At 45.5% G+C, this 15,231-nt stretch overlaps 1 protein-coding gene across 2 annotated transcripts in view; it reads right to left on the reverse strand.

The window, feature by feature from the left end:
• The window catches only part of NSUN2 (NOP2/Sun RNA methyltransferase 2), a 28,649-nt gene extending 13,802 nt beyond the window's left edge, over nucleotides 1-14,847 (reverse strand). The window contains exons 1-8 of one of the 2 annotated variants that reach the window (XM_065874048.1): nucleotides 14,746-14,847; nucleotides 14,486-14,643; nucleotides 13,240-13,344; nucleotides 7,625-7,730; nucleotides 5,244-5,315; nucleotides 4,379-4,463; nucleotides 2,992-3,184; nucleotides 667-741 (exon numbers count right to left, since the gene is read on the reverse strand). In XM_065874048.1, coding sequence (XP_065730120.1) covers nucleotides 667-741; nucleotides 2,992-3,184; nucleotides 4,379-4,463; nucleotides 5,244-5,315; nucleotides 7,625-7,730; nucleotides 13,240-13,344; nucleotides 14,486-14,643; nucleotides 14,746-14,847 — 896 coding nt within the window. The remainder of the gene's footprint in view (nucleotides 1-666; nucleotides 742-2,991; nucleotides 3,185-4,378; nucleotides 4,464-5,243; nucleotides 5,316-7,624; nucleotides 7,731-13,239; nucleotides 13,345-14,485; nucleotides 14,644-14,745) is intronic. The other variant, XM_065874049.1, reaches the window with a different exon arrangement.
• Nucleotides 14,848-15,231: the final 384 nt, after the last annotated feature.

Here is a 15,231-nt window from a genome sequence, read left to right on the forward strand (position 1 = left end):
AACAGTAGTAAGTTTTTAATAGAGAAACAAAATTTCCTGAAGTTATTTATGGTAAATATTCATTAGTACCCTCCAGATCACCCATAGTTCTATATTTGTATAATTTTAATGTTAAGTGAAAAAAAGAAAGCAAAGCTCTGTAGACAGTAAAATCAAAACAGCTATTTTAAAAATCCCTCTGCACAGAAAAACACTATAATATACCAGGCAAGAGAGAAATTATCTTTGAGTTATAAGAGTTTCTCTTTCCTTTCACTTCTAAGAACTTTCCAAATTTTCTTTAAAGACAACCAAAACATATATCTGAGAGGTCAAAAGGTTAAGCAAAATAATTCAACACAAAAGAACTGAAAACAGAGAGGAGAAATATTAGTAAGAAATGGTCATTTCACGGAAAACACATGTCTGAAATGTTACAGGAAACTTTTATAGAAGGCATTCTCAATAAATGTATACCTGAAATGTATACAATCTTCAGTTTCCTACTCTCGAGAGGTTTCAAAAACAACTACTTCTGACAAATAAGCAAACCCGCGTGAAGGCGGCCATTAGCACTCTGAGGATTACAGTCAGTCACCCTGAAGCTCTGGGTGCCCAGGTAATTCAACCATAAACCTTCACTAATCTCTTAGTCACACAGGGCTACCAATTACACGGTTTATTTACCCATGCAGCTGCAAGCTGTTTAAGGTGCTCCACTTTTTCCAGACGTCAATGTTTTTCCTCATAGTGCCATCGCCACTGCAAAGAAAGATACTTAAGAACTTAAAACTCTGTACCGGTTAGATGATCACAGCTCAACAAATATGTCATATTCGAGTTAAATTACAAAACAGGTATCATTATTATTATTATAAACACCAATTAGAAAACAATCTAAATTCTCACAAGCTACAATAAACTTTCTATTTTTGTTTTGGGGACACTCTAGTAGAGTAAACTAATTGCACTTCCATTTCAATGCAATAAGGAAACAAAGATTTGAAAAGAACACCTCTCTCAACAAAGAGATAGTAATTTGTTTCCATTTGAGAAAAAATACTATAGCAAAACTAATCTTCAGGGCTTCCCTGGTGGTGCAGTGGTTGAGAGTCCCCCTGCCGATGCAGGGGACACGGGTTCGTGCCCCGGTCTGGGAAGATCCCACATGCCGCGGAGCGGCTGGGCCCGTGAGCCATGGCCATTGAGCCTGCGCGTCCGGAGCCTGTGCTCCGCAACGGGAGAGGCCACAACAGTGAGAGCCCCGCGTACCGCAAAACAAAACCAAACAAAACAAAAAACTAATTTCAGACCTAGGACACAGAACCTTTTGATCCTGCTACTTAGAAAAGAAACTTGGCTAATCAACAGTAACATTTTAATCAGAATCACAAGAATAATGATAAACTTATACTCATAAAGGATTTCCACAGCAAATTCAATTAAGCCAATTTAATTTCTTTACCAAGATTTTTCTATATATCACACTTAAACATTTTTTAATTTCTGCTTTTACTTAATGGAAATCATTTACATGTAAATTCCATAATACAGAGTTGATCAATCAATCTTTCTGTCCATGTCCAATTTCATCTACTCAGAATTTGAGTAATTCCTGTGTCTGCTGGCTTTCTCTGTAAAATTTAATTTTCCTTGATGGTCTAGTCACATGTCCTTGAGGTGAAGGGTCTGCAGGATGGAAACGTCCTATACGATATAACTGCTTTCAAATGACATCCCTTGCGTGTATGGTGGTGGCTTAAATTCTAATTCCCTCAGCTTCCAACTCAGAGCTCATGAGGTCACGTCTTTCTCACAGTATGATATTTGTGATCGCAAGAACACAGGGGTGGGAAAAATCAGTTTTTCTGATCCAAAGGAAAACTAAAAAGCTGCAATCTAGAAAGAAAGGAACGTAGCTCATGACCTATTTCAATTTTGTGAAGGAGAATTCTTTCGGTATTTGACAGGCAGTCACACTCAGTGCTAATGAGTTCTGCCACCAGCAGTAATCTGCCCCTTGTTTAAATAAGACAGGATTTAATTCCGATGTGTCATATTTAAACACTGTGTTTAGTGCTAACAAAGTTCTGTGGCAGCGTCTGTACTAAACTTTGTTGAGACAAAGTTTGTACTTTGTCTCAACAAAGTCATGTGTTCAGAAGGTATTAAACATGTGTGACACCAGTGCCTATGTCACTGCCTCCAGGAAATTAACAGACGTTTTAAGTTTGATTCTCTTCTTTTTGGAAAAACTCAGTTATTCAGCTATGCCATGAAATTCTTTTTTTTTTTTGCGGTACACGGGCTTCTCACTGCTGTGGCCTCTCCCGTTGCGGAGCACAGGCTCTGGACGCGCAGGCTCAGCGGCCATGGCTCACGGGCCCAGCCGCTCTGCGGCATGTGGGATCTTCCCGGACCGGGGCACGAACCCATGTCCCCTGCATCGGCAGGCGGACTCTCAACCACTGCGCCACCAGGGAAGTCCTGCCATGAAATTCTTTTACAGGTAAACTCTAAAAATCTATAATTTATTTGTAAAACTTGAAGAAAGGCATGTGTACAAATACACATGAGTTTCCCAAAGGTTGGAACCCCTGAGTTTCACTGTGCTACATAAGATTCACCACAGAAGCCTAATGTGATCACGTATTATCCTATGACAAGTATCCTACATACTCACCGAAGTAAGCACAAGCAAATCGCTCCCGGCACTAACATCCTGAAATGCCTGTTAACGAGGCTTTATGATGACACTGCTTGCCTCTCAGGTATCTTCTTCGTGTCCCTTTTCAAGACGATCAAAACCACCCCCTTTCTGATCTCTTCGTTCTGTTTATCACTAAAATTGAGTTTCTGGCTTCTGATTTACGCTCACAGTGTCTCTCTCTTCAAACCAGTTGCCACGAGATGGACACCTGCAATTGCAGGCGCACCGTGCGCAGATTCACTTCAGACTATACCTGATTTGATTTTGAGTGGACTCTGGGCTTTCCGGCCTCTTAATCGTACCTGCAAGGGACGTCACATAAGATGCGGTCATAGAAGAGGATCTCCTTCTTCCCGTTCACATCCATCTGGAGCCGAGGGATGCAAGAGGCATCGTGGTTGACCACCATGATGCAGGGACTGCTCAGCCGCTTGGCCTGATGCACAAGCAGGTAACAGCGCTTGTTGTCCACGTCATTCGCGATGACAAACCCCTCTGGGAACGTAAAGCTGTGCGTCAGGTGAAAGGTGGCGTAAGTGGAGCAACTTCCTGAAATGTGTAACCTCTAGGTTGGCAGGTGAGATGGACAACTGAGCAAACTGAAGACCGAGTTTCAGATTTGCTAGAACTAGGGAAGTGGTCCAGAAAAAGGAACCAGGTGCAGAAAAAGGAACCAGGTGGCTCGGCATGGATTTTACAGTCAATTAAAATGTCAAAACTTCAAAATTCATCTGTTCAACAATTATTCACTTTGTACCAATTACTGTGCCAAAAGTAACATTTCCATTATTAACGATTAACTAAAAAGGAGGGTGAGGGGAGAAAGATGTAGAAAACAACGAAATCCCCCAACAAGTGTTTAAAATAGTGCACATGTGCTGGGCCTCCATTCTGGACCCTGCGAATCCGCTTCCTGGGGAGGGGCCGAGGCTCCTCAGGGTCAAGTCAACCCGCTCCCTGGGAGGCTCTGACCTTTGCAATCTTACATAATGTCCTCCAAGTTCAAGACAGATGTCCCATTTCGTATGTGATGTCTGGTAATGTCACAGAACTCACCTATTAAATGGCGGTGGGATTTGAACCTGGGGAGTCTGATAGCAGCTCTGGACAACTACATTCTCCTGCCTCTCACATAGGTAGTAAAGAGTCAAAAGGAAACAAAAACCCTAATGTGAGACTGTTACTACTGAAAACTCAAAGGGCAATCTACCTACTATGGCTTTAAAAAGAAACACCACTTGCTTTTATAGAAAATACATGTAGGGGGCTTCCCTGGTGGCGCAGTGGTTGAGAGTCCACCTGCTGATGCAGGGGACGCGGGTTCGTGCCCCGATCCAGGAGGATCCCACGTGCCGCGGAGCGGCTGGGCCCATGAGCCATGGCCGCTGAGCCTGCACGTCCGGAGCCTGTGCTCCACAACGGGAGAGGCCACAGCAGTGAGAGGCCCACGTGCCGCAAAAAAAAAAAAAAAAAGAAAAGAAAAAGAAAATACACGTAATTCTAAAGTAAAGGCCCTCCCCACAATGCACGTGTGGGTCTGAGGACAAGTGACAAGTGTGCACAGCGTCCAGCTCTACTTTCAGAGACACAAAACCCATCGGCCTGATGCCTCCTGTGTTATGCTCTTTTCCTTGTCTACAACCCACCAAAGTAGCACCCCTACCCTTCAAAAACCAGCCCAGTGCATACCTGGGAAAGGTACGCTCATGTCGGCATGCAGCATTTCGATTAGCTGTGTGGTCTTTGATCCAGGTGCTGCGCACATATCTAAAATCTACTGAAAAGCAAGAAAATGTCTGATGTTCTTCTTTTAATAAATCAATCATCCTACATTTAATTTAGAACGACTTGAAACTAGTTTCTCATTTCTATTTCACAACCCAAATACATTTATTTATAGAATGAATCTATAGCATATTATACTGAACTTCCAGGGGCCTAATATTATATGATGTCCCCAAACCACAGAAGGATAAAGATACTTACTCCACAGGGGATAGGAACAAAATGGCACTAGACACCAGTGAAAGCAATACATTTAGGGATGATAAGTAAAGATGCTAAGTGCGAGAAGCAGTATAACAAAATGCTAAAAGGCAGAGCTAGCTGGGTTCAAGTCTCAGCTCAGTCACTGGTGACTAGTTGGTGACTTCAGGCTCCACTTTTCTTTGCCTCCTTCCCCTCATCTGGAAAAAGGGGGACAGTGATAGCATCTACCCTCACAGGGGTATGTGGATAATAAAGTGAATCGATTCACAAAAACAACATAGAACAATCCTCAGCATTCAACAAGTCCTCAATACATGTTCACTAAGATTTTCAACCGATTTAGTCAATCAAGAACACTGAAGATTATCTGAGTAGTAAGTAAAGAAACTGACTTGTAAAAATTGCAAAAAGAACCTAAAATAAATGTCATTCTCCACTTTACCCAAAGTGAAAAGGAAAACAGAAATGATTAACTATATAAAGAAAAAAAGGTCTCAATAGAACAGAGAGACACAAACACTGATAGTAGCCTACCCACCAGAATTTTCTATTCAATGCACGATACCTTATGGTGAGGGTGAGCATTAAGCAACAGTGGTGGAATCATGCTAACGGCTTCTTGACGACTGATGTTTCCCTTAGAAAATAAAATTTTTTAAAAATCAGCAATGGCATTAAGAAAGGCAGAAAAAAATTAATACTGGGCGTTATTTCCAATGCAACAGGAAAATACCATATAATTATACCAGAACACAAAAGTTAGTACTATCACATAGACAGTAAGTAAGACAGATTTTTATACTAGTGGATAAATGGTTGCTACCAAAAGACTAAGTAAGGATGACCATAAATATCAAAACATTAGAATATTAGAAATTCAAGTATAACACGAGCACAGGACAGGACAGAAAGTCCCCGTTAGAAGTTTCATAGCTGAAACTGTAAGTTCTATCTCTTAGTTCTCCTGTTTCCAGAACAGCCCACGCCTGCTTTGTATTCCTGAGAACTGTCCCCATCAACCACTGCCCCCATGTTTCCTGTGGAAGAGAGAGAATAATTAAAACTCCTCACTAAACCAACCATCCTCTAGATCTTCACTCGTGGGTCAGGACATCTGTTAAAATGTACAGCTGTTCAGATTCAGACGAAGTTTCTTAGTGAAATCCAGCACTTGTGTCAATCACAACTCTATTGTAACAGCTTAGGACTAAACACTTAACAAAAAGCCAAAAAAGCATCAGCTACCAGGAGGCTTCTGCTTCTTTACAACCTGGGGCCCCTGTCCTGGAAAGGCCACCCAAGCAGCCATCACTCATCTTACAACCGCGCACCTGACTGTCAGAACCTAAACACAGGCCTCCACTCACACCTGTTCCTTTCACCTCATGGGTTTCCGGCCAGCACTGCATCTGTGAGGACTGAACCATGACTGCCTCGCCTGGGGCACAGATCCCAAGTTCTGGGTTACACCTGTGATTCTGATGAGCCTGCCTTCTGTTTTCACCCGAGTTGTCACCCAGAGCACTCACGTAGGACGAGGATGTCAGGCCCTTGGATGGACACCCCAGCAGGTGGTCCCTGGATTCATGGACACTCTGCAGTCAACTCTGAACAACCCAGGGAGTACTGCACCCGGCTGACTCCTGATCAAAAATCTGGACTGGCTCCCTACCATACACGCCACCAACACTAAACTCCAGGGTCCTCTACCTTTCAAAGCCGCCAAAACCCAGCTCTTCACGACCTACCGGACTGTGTATCCCTCCATTCCCCACAAACCCTCTGCTCTGCTGAAGTTTGAACCTAAATTGCTCTCTAACGCATCCAAGTAGATTAAAAGCTGAGCCAGAGAACCCCTTCTTGTATGAGCCGAGCACAGAACTGGGCCCGTGGTGGTGCTCAGCTCTGTTTACTCCTTACCAGGGTGGGGATGGGGGTGGGAAACCAGGCAAGCGGAGCCCAGGTTACCAGGTTACCAAGCTGGACACAGAGCCACAAGAGGGAACAGCTCTACCCTGGACTGAGTAGCTACTAGAATGGAGCGGAGCGAGGTGAAAGGTTTCTAAATTGGTTATGGCTTCAAGGCAAGAAACATGGGAAGCACGATAATCCTATCAGCTGGACACAGAAGCTCCGAATGAAAAAGAAATAAAAACCATCTGGTGACACACAGAGGTTTCCTTGGCTAGTGAAAGGAGATTAGAAAATAAGAAGGGGCAGCTTCTGATTTTAAACGTGAGACTATTAAGAATGCCAAAAAAAGCTGAAAGTAAACTGCAAAGCTCACAACATCCAAATTTTATGTGCCTTCACTCAATCATGCGTTACATGCGGGAACAGCTATTTTGTCGGGGAAGATGTGAGGCTAAAGGTTAGAAGTTCAAGTGACTGAACCGCCATCAGGGAACCTGGGGAGGCTGAGGAGCTGACAGGGCGAAGGCGAGGTCGTTCTACGAGAACCAAAGCTGTCGCATTTAGGTCTTGTTTGTCTGCCTGGCAAAGGCGGGGTAAAACACTTTAATAAAATACACATGGCCGTGAGAGCATATTGCTTTCTCCGCGGGAAAGGCGTGTGGCACGCGCACCTCGGAAGGACGTGAGAGCAGACAGGGCAGCTGCTCCTGAGCGAGGCCCATGGAGCAGGGCGCTGTGCCCCGCCCCCGGCTGCGGCCACCCCAACCCGGAGCGGCCAGAAACAAGGAGCCACGCCGGCATGTGTGACAGTGCCCGCCGGACGTTTCACGATCAGAGGCGCCAAACGAGACAGCAGCCACGTAACTTACCAGAAATTCAGGGGGCGCACACACACTTCAGCGTGTTTTTCTGCCTGCCTCATCCACCTCGGCACTCCCAGAGGCACGTATGGTTAAAATAAAACTACCGGACTGATACTGAGACCCATTTAAATTTGCAAGGAAACCAGCAAATGTAGAGGCATCTACTCACAGATTCAGTTTCGCTAACCAGAAACTGGTGAAACTTTTCCAATTGTGGAGACTTTCTCAAGATTTTTCGACTTAAGTTTGTGTGCCAGGCAAGTTCTTCAGGATACCTGACCGGAAAGAAAGCAAAACATTTATGGGTTATGTTAAAGCGGCCTCTTCACAATTTCTTGCTTATACAGGTCATAAGCCAAACGAGACACCCAGCTGTGTTCCGGCCGCTCAGTCCCGTCCTCGCGTGACGGCCAGCAGCACCGTGAGAGCTCTGGGACACACGGGTGCACTCTCACTGCGCCCCGCGGCCCCGGCACAGGTGGCCTGGGCGCTCTGAGAGACACACGCACACGACACCACTGAGAAGTTATGGTGATGCGTGTCCACGATCTGATGAAACGGGAGCCTCCCACCCCGCTGTTCTCCACTGTGGTGAACTAACGCGACGGCACGGAGGCCAACAGAGGACATAAGGTGACGAATTACTTAAAATGCAGATCACACAGAATCAAAGTGATGCCGTAGGGCAGGTATTAGAATGTTTGCCAAACGTTTGATTACAATCCTTTTTACTATATTTTTCAATATTTCCGAAACAAGTCAGTTCAATAATGTACTGAAATGTTTTACATACCAAAAAACCTTGGAAATCACCAATGCATTAATTTGAGCTCCTAGGCTGCTACTTATACAGACCTAAGAATGAAGCTTCTCCTGCCATTTCTGGGAATATATTTGAACTGTCTATAAATCACACCACCACTGATTAGGAAGTGTGTGCTTTTTCATCGCAGCTTGCACCTGCCCACCCACTGAGCTCCAACTGCACAGGTCAGTACACGGATAGGACGCATGGGGCCACGCTCAGCATAACGTGGCACTCGGTGACAAATCATACCAAACTCATTGTTAACTCTGAGGTACAATACTGAGCTCAACTTAACAATGCAGGGTCACAATGTTTCCACGTGTCAAACTGCAGCTAAGGTGACAGCCATGAAAACGAAGCTGGAACATCTGAAAAACAACACATCTGACTGCTTTGAGACTCTGATTATTTGACAGACACAAACTCAGGCTTAAGATCTGAAGACACTGCTCAACTGTCATGTTATCATGAGATACATGTGAAAAATACTTTCCACCAAATAATGAAGATTAAACTGGCTGAATCTGTTCACGGCCACCCTCCAAATGTCCCGGTGCTTTGTTTCTATCTCTTATGCCTGCTTCTCTCTTCAATATTTAACCTGTTTCAAAAATACAGAACCAAAATGCAATCGTACTTATCAGACAATTTCAAAAAGTTTAGCTTTAAATACTCCCTTTGGCCTCACTAGAGGTGAATGGCAGGGATTCACTCAGGTTGGCTCCAGCTGTAGAACTGATGAAAACCTGCTGACCCATTGCTACCTTTGCTGATATCCAAACGTCTACTGGCAACCCCAAATTGTCTGTGACTAATGACAGCACACATGCCAGTTACTACTTTACCAAGCCACCAAACACCACTAATTTGAACGCTGCCTGCCACTATTTATTGTACATTGCTGAAGTTTCATTTTCAAATAGACAGCAGTCTCTAGATATAACTTGAGGGAATATTTCCTTATGTGCCTTACAGGTTGAATTTCTAGTAGTTAAAATGTAAATTTACTATTATAAGAATAAAACTCGATTGTAAATTATTGTACGTTATTATGATTGTGAAAGCCCTTACTCATACGAGAAAAATATTTAAGAACTTTTAGACAGTTAAACACAGACAATTAAAATGAAAAAGTATGTTTCTTATATAGCTTTAGAAACAACTCTTTTGAGCTAACAAATGTTGATGAAAATCTTCACAGATTTCAACATCAAACAATCTTAAAAAACTGTATTTAATTTATAGTTATGTAATTCAAATTTAGCCCCTGAGTCTTTAAAGTCCTATTTTGCAAACTTGTCGTATCTTTTAAGGATAAATTAAAAGCACCACTGTCCCCTTTGTCCCTAAAAAATTCTTAAGAGAAACAGTCTCTAAATATATACAACACCTACGATAAATCATCTTCAACCCAGACATTTAAAAAGAACACAAACAGCATGACAATAAGGTGTGTTCTCAACAACTGACTGTCAGAACAAGGTCTCTTAAAAAATGCTTTAGGATAATTCCTTACAGTTCCTAGTCTATGAAAAGTAAGGATAAAAATGAAATCTGCCCAAGCTATAAGTCCTATACATAATAAGTCCTATACCTTCTAGAAAACCTGGTTCCCAAAAACACTTCTCCTATATTATATCCCAGGATGTACCAAAAGGTTAGAAGAATACATGATCTATTTCGGCATTTTGAACAATATAGAAAACCACCAGAAGTATTTTAAGTTTCTGCTTTACTTGCTTACTGATTTATGGGTTTCCCACACTTGACAAGTGAATTTGATTGATTAAATGTTTATACAATAAAACTATCACACAACTTCACTGATAATGGAAGAAGGCTGACTATCAGGAACCCAAATCTTACAACACGCTGCTCACACCCTTCAGCCGTGTTCAGAAAATTAAAGCAAACAGTAACGTGTAGAGAATGCCTGGCTGTTACTGGAGTGACTCGCTTGTGTTCGTCACCCACAGAACACCTGTAGAGCCTTTCCAACAAGTCTGGGAACTGACTGGTCCTGTACCCATACCCCAAATTCAAAAATCGAGAGCGAAAAATAGCCGTTAAATGTTCAATGAGCTGATTAAAGAAAAGTATGACCAAAGTTTGCAGAGAACAATAAAAATAGCAAGACTAGGGCTTCCCTGGTGGCGCGGTGGTTGAGAGTCCACCTGCCGATGTGGGGGACGCGGGTTCGTGCTCCAGTCCTGGAAGATCCCACATGCCGCGGAGCGGCTGGGCCCGTGAGCCATGGCCGCTGAGCCTGTGAGTCCGGAGCCTGTGCTCCGCAACGGGAGAGGCCACAGCAGTGAGAGGTCCACATACCGGAAAATAAATAAATAAATAAAAAATAACAGCGAGACTAATTCCCGTATTTGTTGGAGCTGTGGAGGAAAATCCCACGAGAATAGGTCCAGAGAAAAGGCGCCTCTTTCCCACAGGAGCACATGCTGAATTTTCACCTCCTCTTACTGCCCAGACCCAGAGGACACTCAGAGACCTTCGCATCCGAAAAGCTGCGCCTCTGAACATAAGGTTGAAGGAATAAAAATGTTTTCAGGTGATTGCGAGAGGCAGCAAATGTAGGCAAGATTATTAGAAATAGAAACGTGCACAAAGACAACCTTAAACCTGCTTCTGAAAACATCAGATGACCCCTACTTAAGCGCCAGGACATCAATCACATCTCCAAACCTCGGCACGGGAGAGTTAAGTCTACAACCCAGGTCCTCTGAGAGGAAGAGCAGCTCACCACGTGAAGGCTACCTCACTCGGCAACACTGTAGGTACAGCAACTGGAAATACATCTTCCTTGTCCACTGGCCTCAGGACAGCGGACATGCACTGAGTGACCACCAACAGCCACCTAGCACCTGAGTCCTTTTTCTGTCCTCTAACAGTCAAGCTTTTAAACTCTGACTAAAATCGCTTTAACGAAAAAAAACACCATGAAATTTTCTGGCTTAATACTGAAGGTTTAGTTCTGTGTCCCAGAAATGCATTCTATAATGATGACATTTGGTTTTGATCTGATTTTAGCATCTGGCCATTCAGCATTCATTCTAAAGGTGGATGATGTGCACATCTGTGATACAGACACTGAAAATCCGAACGGCCAACAAAAGAATGAAAAGTAAGCAAATCCACAGCCCATGATTAATGAGAACCTGACCTTGGTTTGTGATCACTAAAGGGTATCACAAGGGTAAAAATGAAAGGTAACATCAAATACGTGAAGAGTCAAAGCTTCAAAAGTTGCCAGGAAATGCTGGTTAAATTCAGCTTTTTATAGCAATCATTTAAAATGTGTTGTTGTTGTTGTTTTGTGAGAACTCTCAATACCGCAAAGTTAATCATCTGAAATGTGGAGCTACAGCAATTTAACGACTTTTCTGTTTATAAATTAGTCCAGGGCTTGGCATTGCTATGGCTTGTGCTCGAGTACTCCAGACATTTTACGAGACAGAAGGGTCTGCCTTCACACATCTGAGCCCTGAACTGGACCCTGAGAAATAAGTAAGCCACAGGACACCTATGGGACAGTAAGATTAAAGGGCAGTGAGCAGAGAGGGCAGGAGTGTGCTTGGGAGACACTGGAGACAGCCGACACACAGAACGGCTGAAGCAGCCTTGCTGAGCCTTTGCCAGGTGAAGGGCTATGTTGTGACTTCTAGTCATGTGATTCCTACTCTCTCTTTTTTTTAAAATAAATTTATTTATTTTATTTATTTTATTTTTGGCTGCGTTGGGTCTTCATTGCTGCGTGCGGGCTTTCTCTAGTTGTGGCGAGCAGGGCTATTCTTCGATGTGGTGCGCAGGCTTCTCACTGCAGTGGCTTCTCTTGTTGCAGAGCACGGGCTCTAGGTGCATGGGCTTCAGCAGTTGTGGCACGCAGGCTCAGTAGCTGTGGTTCGCGGGCTCTAGAGCACAGGCTCAGGAGTTGTGGCACATGGGCTCAGCAGTTGTGGCTTGCAGGCTCTAGAGTGCAGGCTTAGAAGTTGTGGCGCATGGGCTTAGCTGCTCCACAGCATGTGGGATCTTCCCGGACCAGGGCTCGAACCCGTGTCCCCTGCATTGGCAGGCGGATTCTTAACCATTGCGCCACCAGGGAAGCCCCGATTCCTACTCTCTTGTATGACTTTTGGCAGCGTTGAGTAGTCCGAAATGGAGTCACAGTGACCAGTGTGAATCTCCGTGGTGACTGTTCGGAAACGTCTGGTGTTTGGTAACGTCCTCAGAAAGACGGCATGGGAACAGAAGGGGTGACAGATAGAGAAGAGAACCCCAGGTGCATAACTCTTTAAAACACTGAGACAGTGGCTGGAAGGCTCATCATCCCAGGACCTTATGCTCCAAGGCCAAGGAGCTGCTTCAGACAGAGACGCTGCTGGAGGCACTGTCAGATCAGATGGGGACTTCCCGCTTGCTCACACCCCAGGAAAGGGGACCAACGTTCATGCTGAGACGCCCCCTTCGTCACCCCCTTCCTTCCCTCAGGTGCATGATTACCTTCTCTTATGTTGTGTGGTGTGTACAATAAACCGAGCGATTCACAAACTGAGTATTGGCTCCCCTCCATGTTACCTCCCGTGCCGCGATTCTTACCTGGCCTAACCGCTGGGCCCTGCAACAAAACATTAAGTCTGCAACGCTTCTGACATGAAGACAAGGGGTGTAAATGGAAATGGTGGAAATGGTAACGTCAAGGAAGGTAAGAGGCTAGACTGACTTGGAAAAATTAACTGAAATCAAGACTTCAACACACTGTGGCTGCAAATCACATAGGAAAACTTGCACACCGGCGTGAAGTAACAGTGATAAAAAAAAGCACTGGGAGGAACAGGAGAATGCCTGGAAAGTATATCCAGGTTCTTTCAGGCTAACAGCAAATGCACTACCAAGAAATACATTCAAGTGAGAAAGATTAAAACTCCAGAGAAATACCCAACAGGATGAAGCCTCGTTATACCTACCAACTCAGGGGCTGTGGAACTTCAACTTTCTGCCCGTCCACCTCCAGGTCCTCCAGTTCCTTGAAATACTTGTTCTTTAAGCAATGGAGAATCTCTTTTGCATGGCTATTAAAAAGTAAGCAAGTTTCAAATCCATCTGGAAAGCTAATTTAATAAATTTTATCTCTCTGTAAATTCAAGATTATGTTTTAAAACTAAAACCATCGTTGTGTGGAGAGAACATATTCTTTAATTACTGCCTTTTTACTCTATTCTTTCAAAGCTTAACAATCCTCATCGTCTGACCACTAAAAGGTGATAAACTAAATACAATACTACTGCGTTCCTTCCCTCCTAAATATTCCTCGAGTTCCAATTTCATTTTCCAAAGGTATAACTGAAACCATACCCTGTAACTTACACACTCAAGGCCCATAGGCAAAACACAGTGATTAACTGAGACCTCTAAGCTTGTTTTGCAGAAGACCAGGGATGTGCAGACATGGAAACAACATGCTAAAGGCCCATTCGCGTGGCACAGGCGCGTTTAGGGACTAAAATAACCCACGGTAAACTTTAGACATCACAGGCTGAAAATCCACCACAGGTAACAGACAGAACGCCCCACCCCGAATTTGCACATGTGACCCATAAACAGGCATGAAGGACAGAGAACCTGTAGGGAACTCTTGAAACTCACCCCAACTTTCCACTCATCATTTCCGAGACCCCTCCTCCTCTTACTGGCCACCTCCAAGATAAATACCCCACTCAACAGCTGACGGGGGAGAGCTGAGCTCCGCCTCCTGTCTCCTTGCTTGGTTGCCCTGCAATAAAGCCTTTTCACTTTCTGCAAAAGCCCCTTGCCTCCGTATTTGGTCTTTGTGCAGCGGGCAATGGGCGCGCACTTGCTCACCTACACGACTACAAAAAAACTTTTTTTTTAAGGAAAGAGAACACTGTACGTTTCACTTAAACTCGGTAATGTCACAAATTTTCATGTGTTCCAAAGGGTGGGCATCCTCAACTCACGAATTCCCTGGAGTCAACCCTTCCTCAGACTGCCTTCTCATTCTGGCCTCCCAACTTGCAATCCCTCCTTTCCCTACGCCGTAGGACACTTAAGCTCCCTCCCCTCAAGGCCTCCAGGGTCTCGAATCCGCACCGCTGACATGCGCTTCTTAGGGGAAAAAATAACACCCGCGTTTTAAACCTTGGGCGTTCTAACCCCAACTTTCCAGGAAATACGAAAAGCATGACCCCCTACCTTTTGTAACCCGTAATTCTTAAAGTGGCCGGGAGAGGCTCCCTGAGCGCTCCCATGAACTGGTCCCACTCGCCTTCGGGCACGATCTTGAGTTCCTGATAGTAGTGCTCGAACAGCTTGTTCTCCTTGACGATCTCGGGGTACCCGCCTTCCCAGCCCTGAGGAATAAGAGGGACGTGTGCCCAGGGCCGGGGAGCCCCCCCTTCGCCGCCCCACAGGCCTGGGGATCGGGGAGGTCCCCGCGGGTCCCCGGCTCCTACCGCCCCACTACGCTTCCCGCCGTCCTCGGCGCCGTCCTCCGCGCTCCCGGGTCGCTGCTGCTGCTGCTGCTGGAGCCGCCGGCCCCGCGACCGCCGCCCCATGGCCCACGCGGCAGTGCACGCCGCCCGCACACAGCGAGCCGCCACCCTCGGCCGCGAGCACTTCCGGGCTGCAGTTCGAGGACCCCGTGGGTCAGCGCCTGCGCCTCTCCCGGACCTGCAGGACCCTTCAGGAAACAAGCCAGAGCGCCGCGACCCGTGCTCCCGGAAAACGACGAGCAGGAGGAGCCGGAGACAGTCCTGAGTGGGAAAGTGGCTCCAGAGGGCAGGCCGAGAGACGCGTACTGGCCGAGGGCCTGGGTTTCCGCGCGGGCTCAGGCGGCGATGCGGACAGCCCGAGGTCACGCATGCGCACCAAGGCGACGGGGGGGTGCAGAGCGGGCCCGGAGTGGGCGCGGCTCTAGCTTGTGGGCGGGGCGGGTGGCA

This window comes from Phocoena phocoena, chromosome 3, assembly GCF_963924675.1.
Source record: "Phocoena phocoena chromosome 3, mPhoPho1.1, whole genome shotgun sequence".
Classification (NCBI taxonomy): Eukaryota; Metazoa; Chordata; class Mammalia; order Artiodactyla; family Phocoenidae; genus Phocoena; species Phocoena phocoena.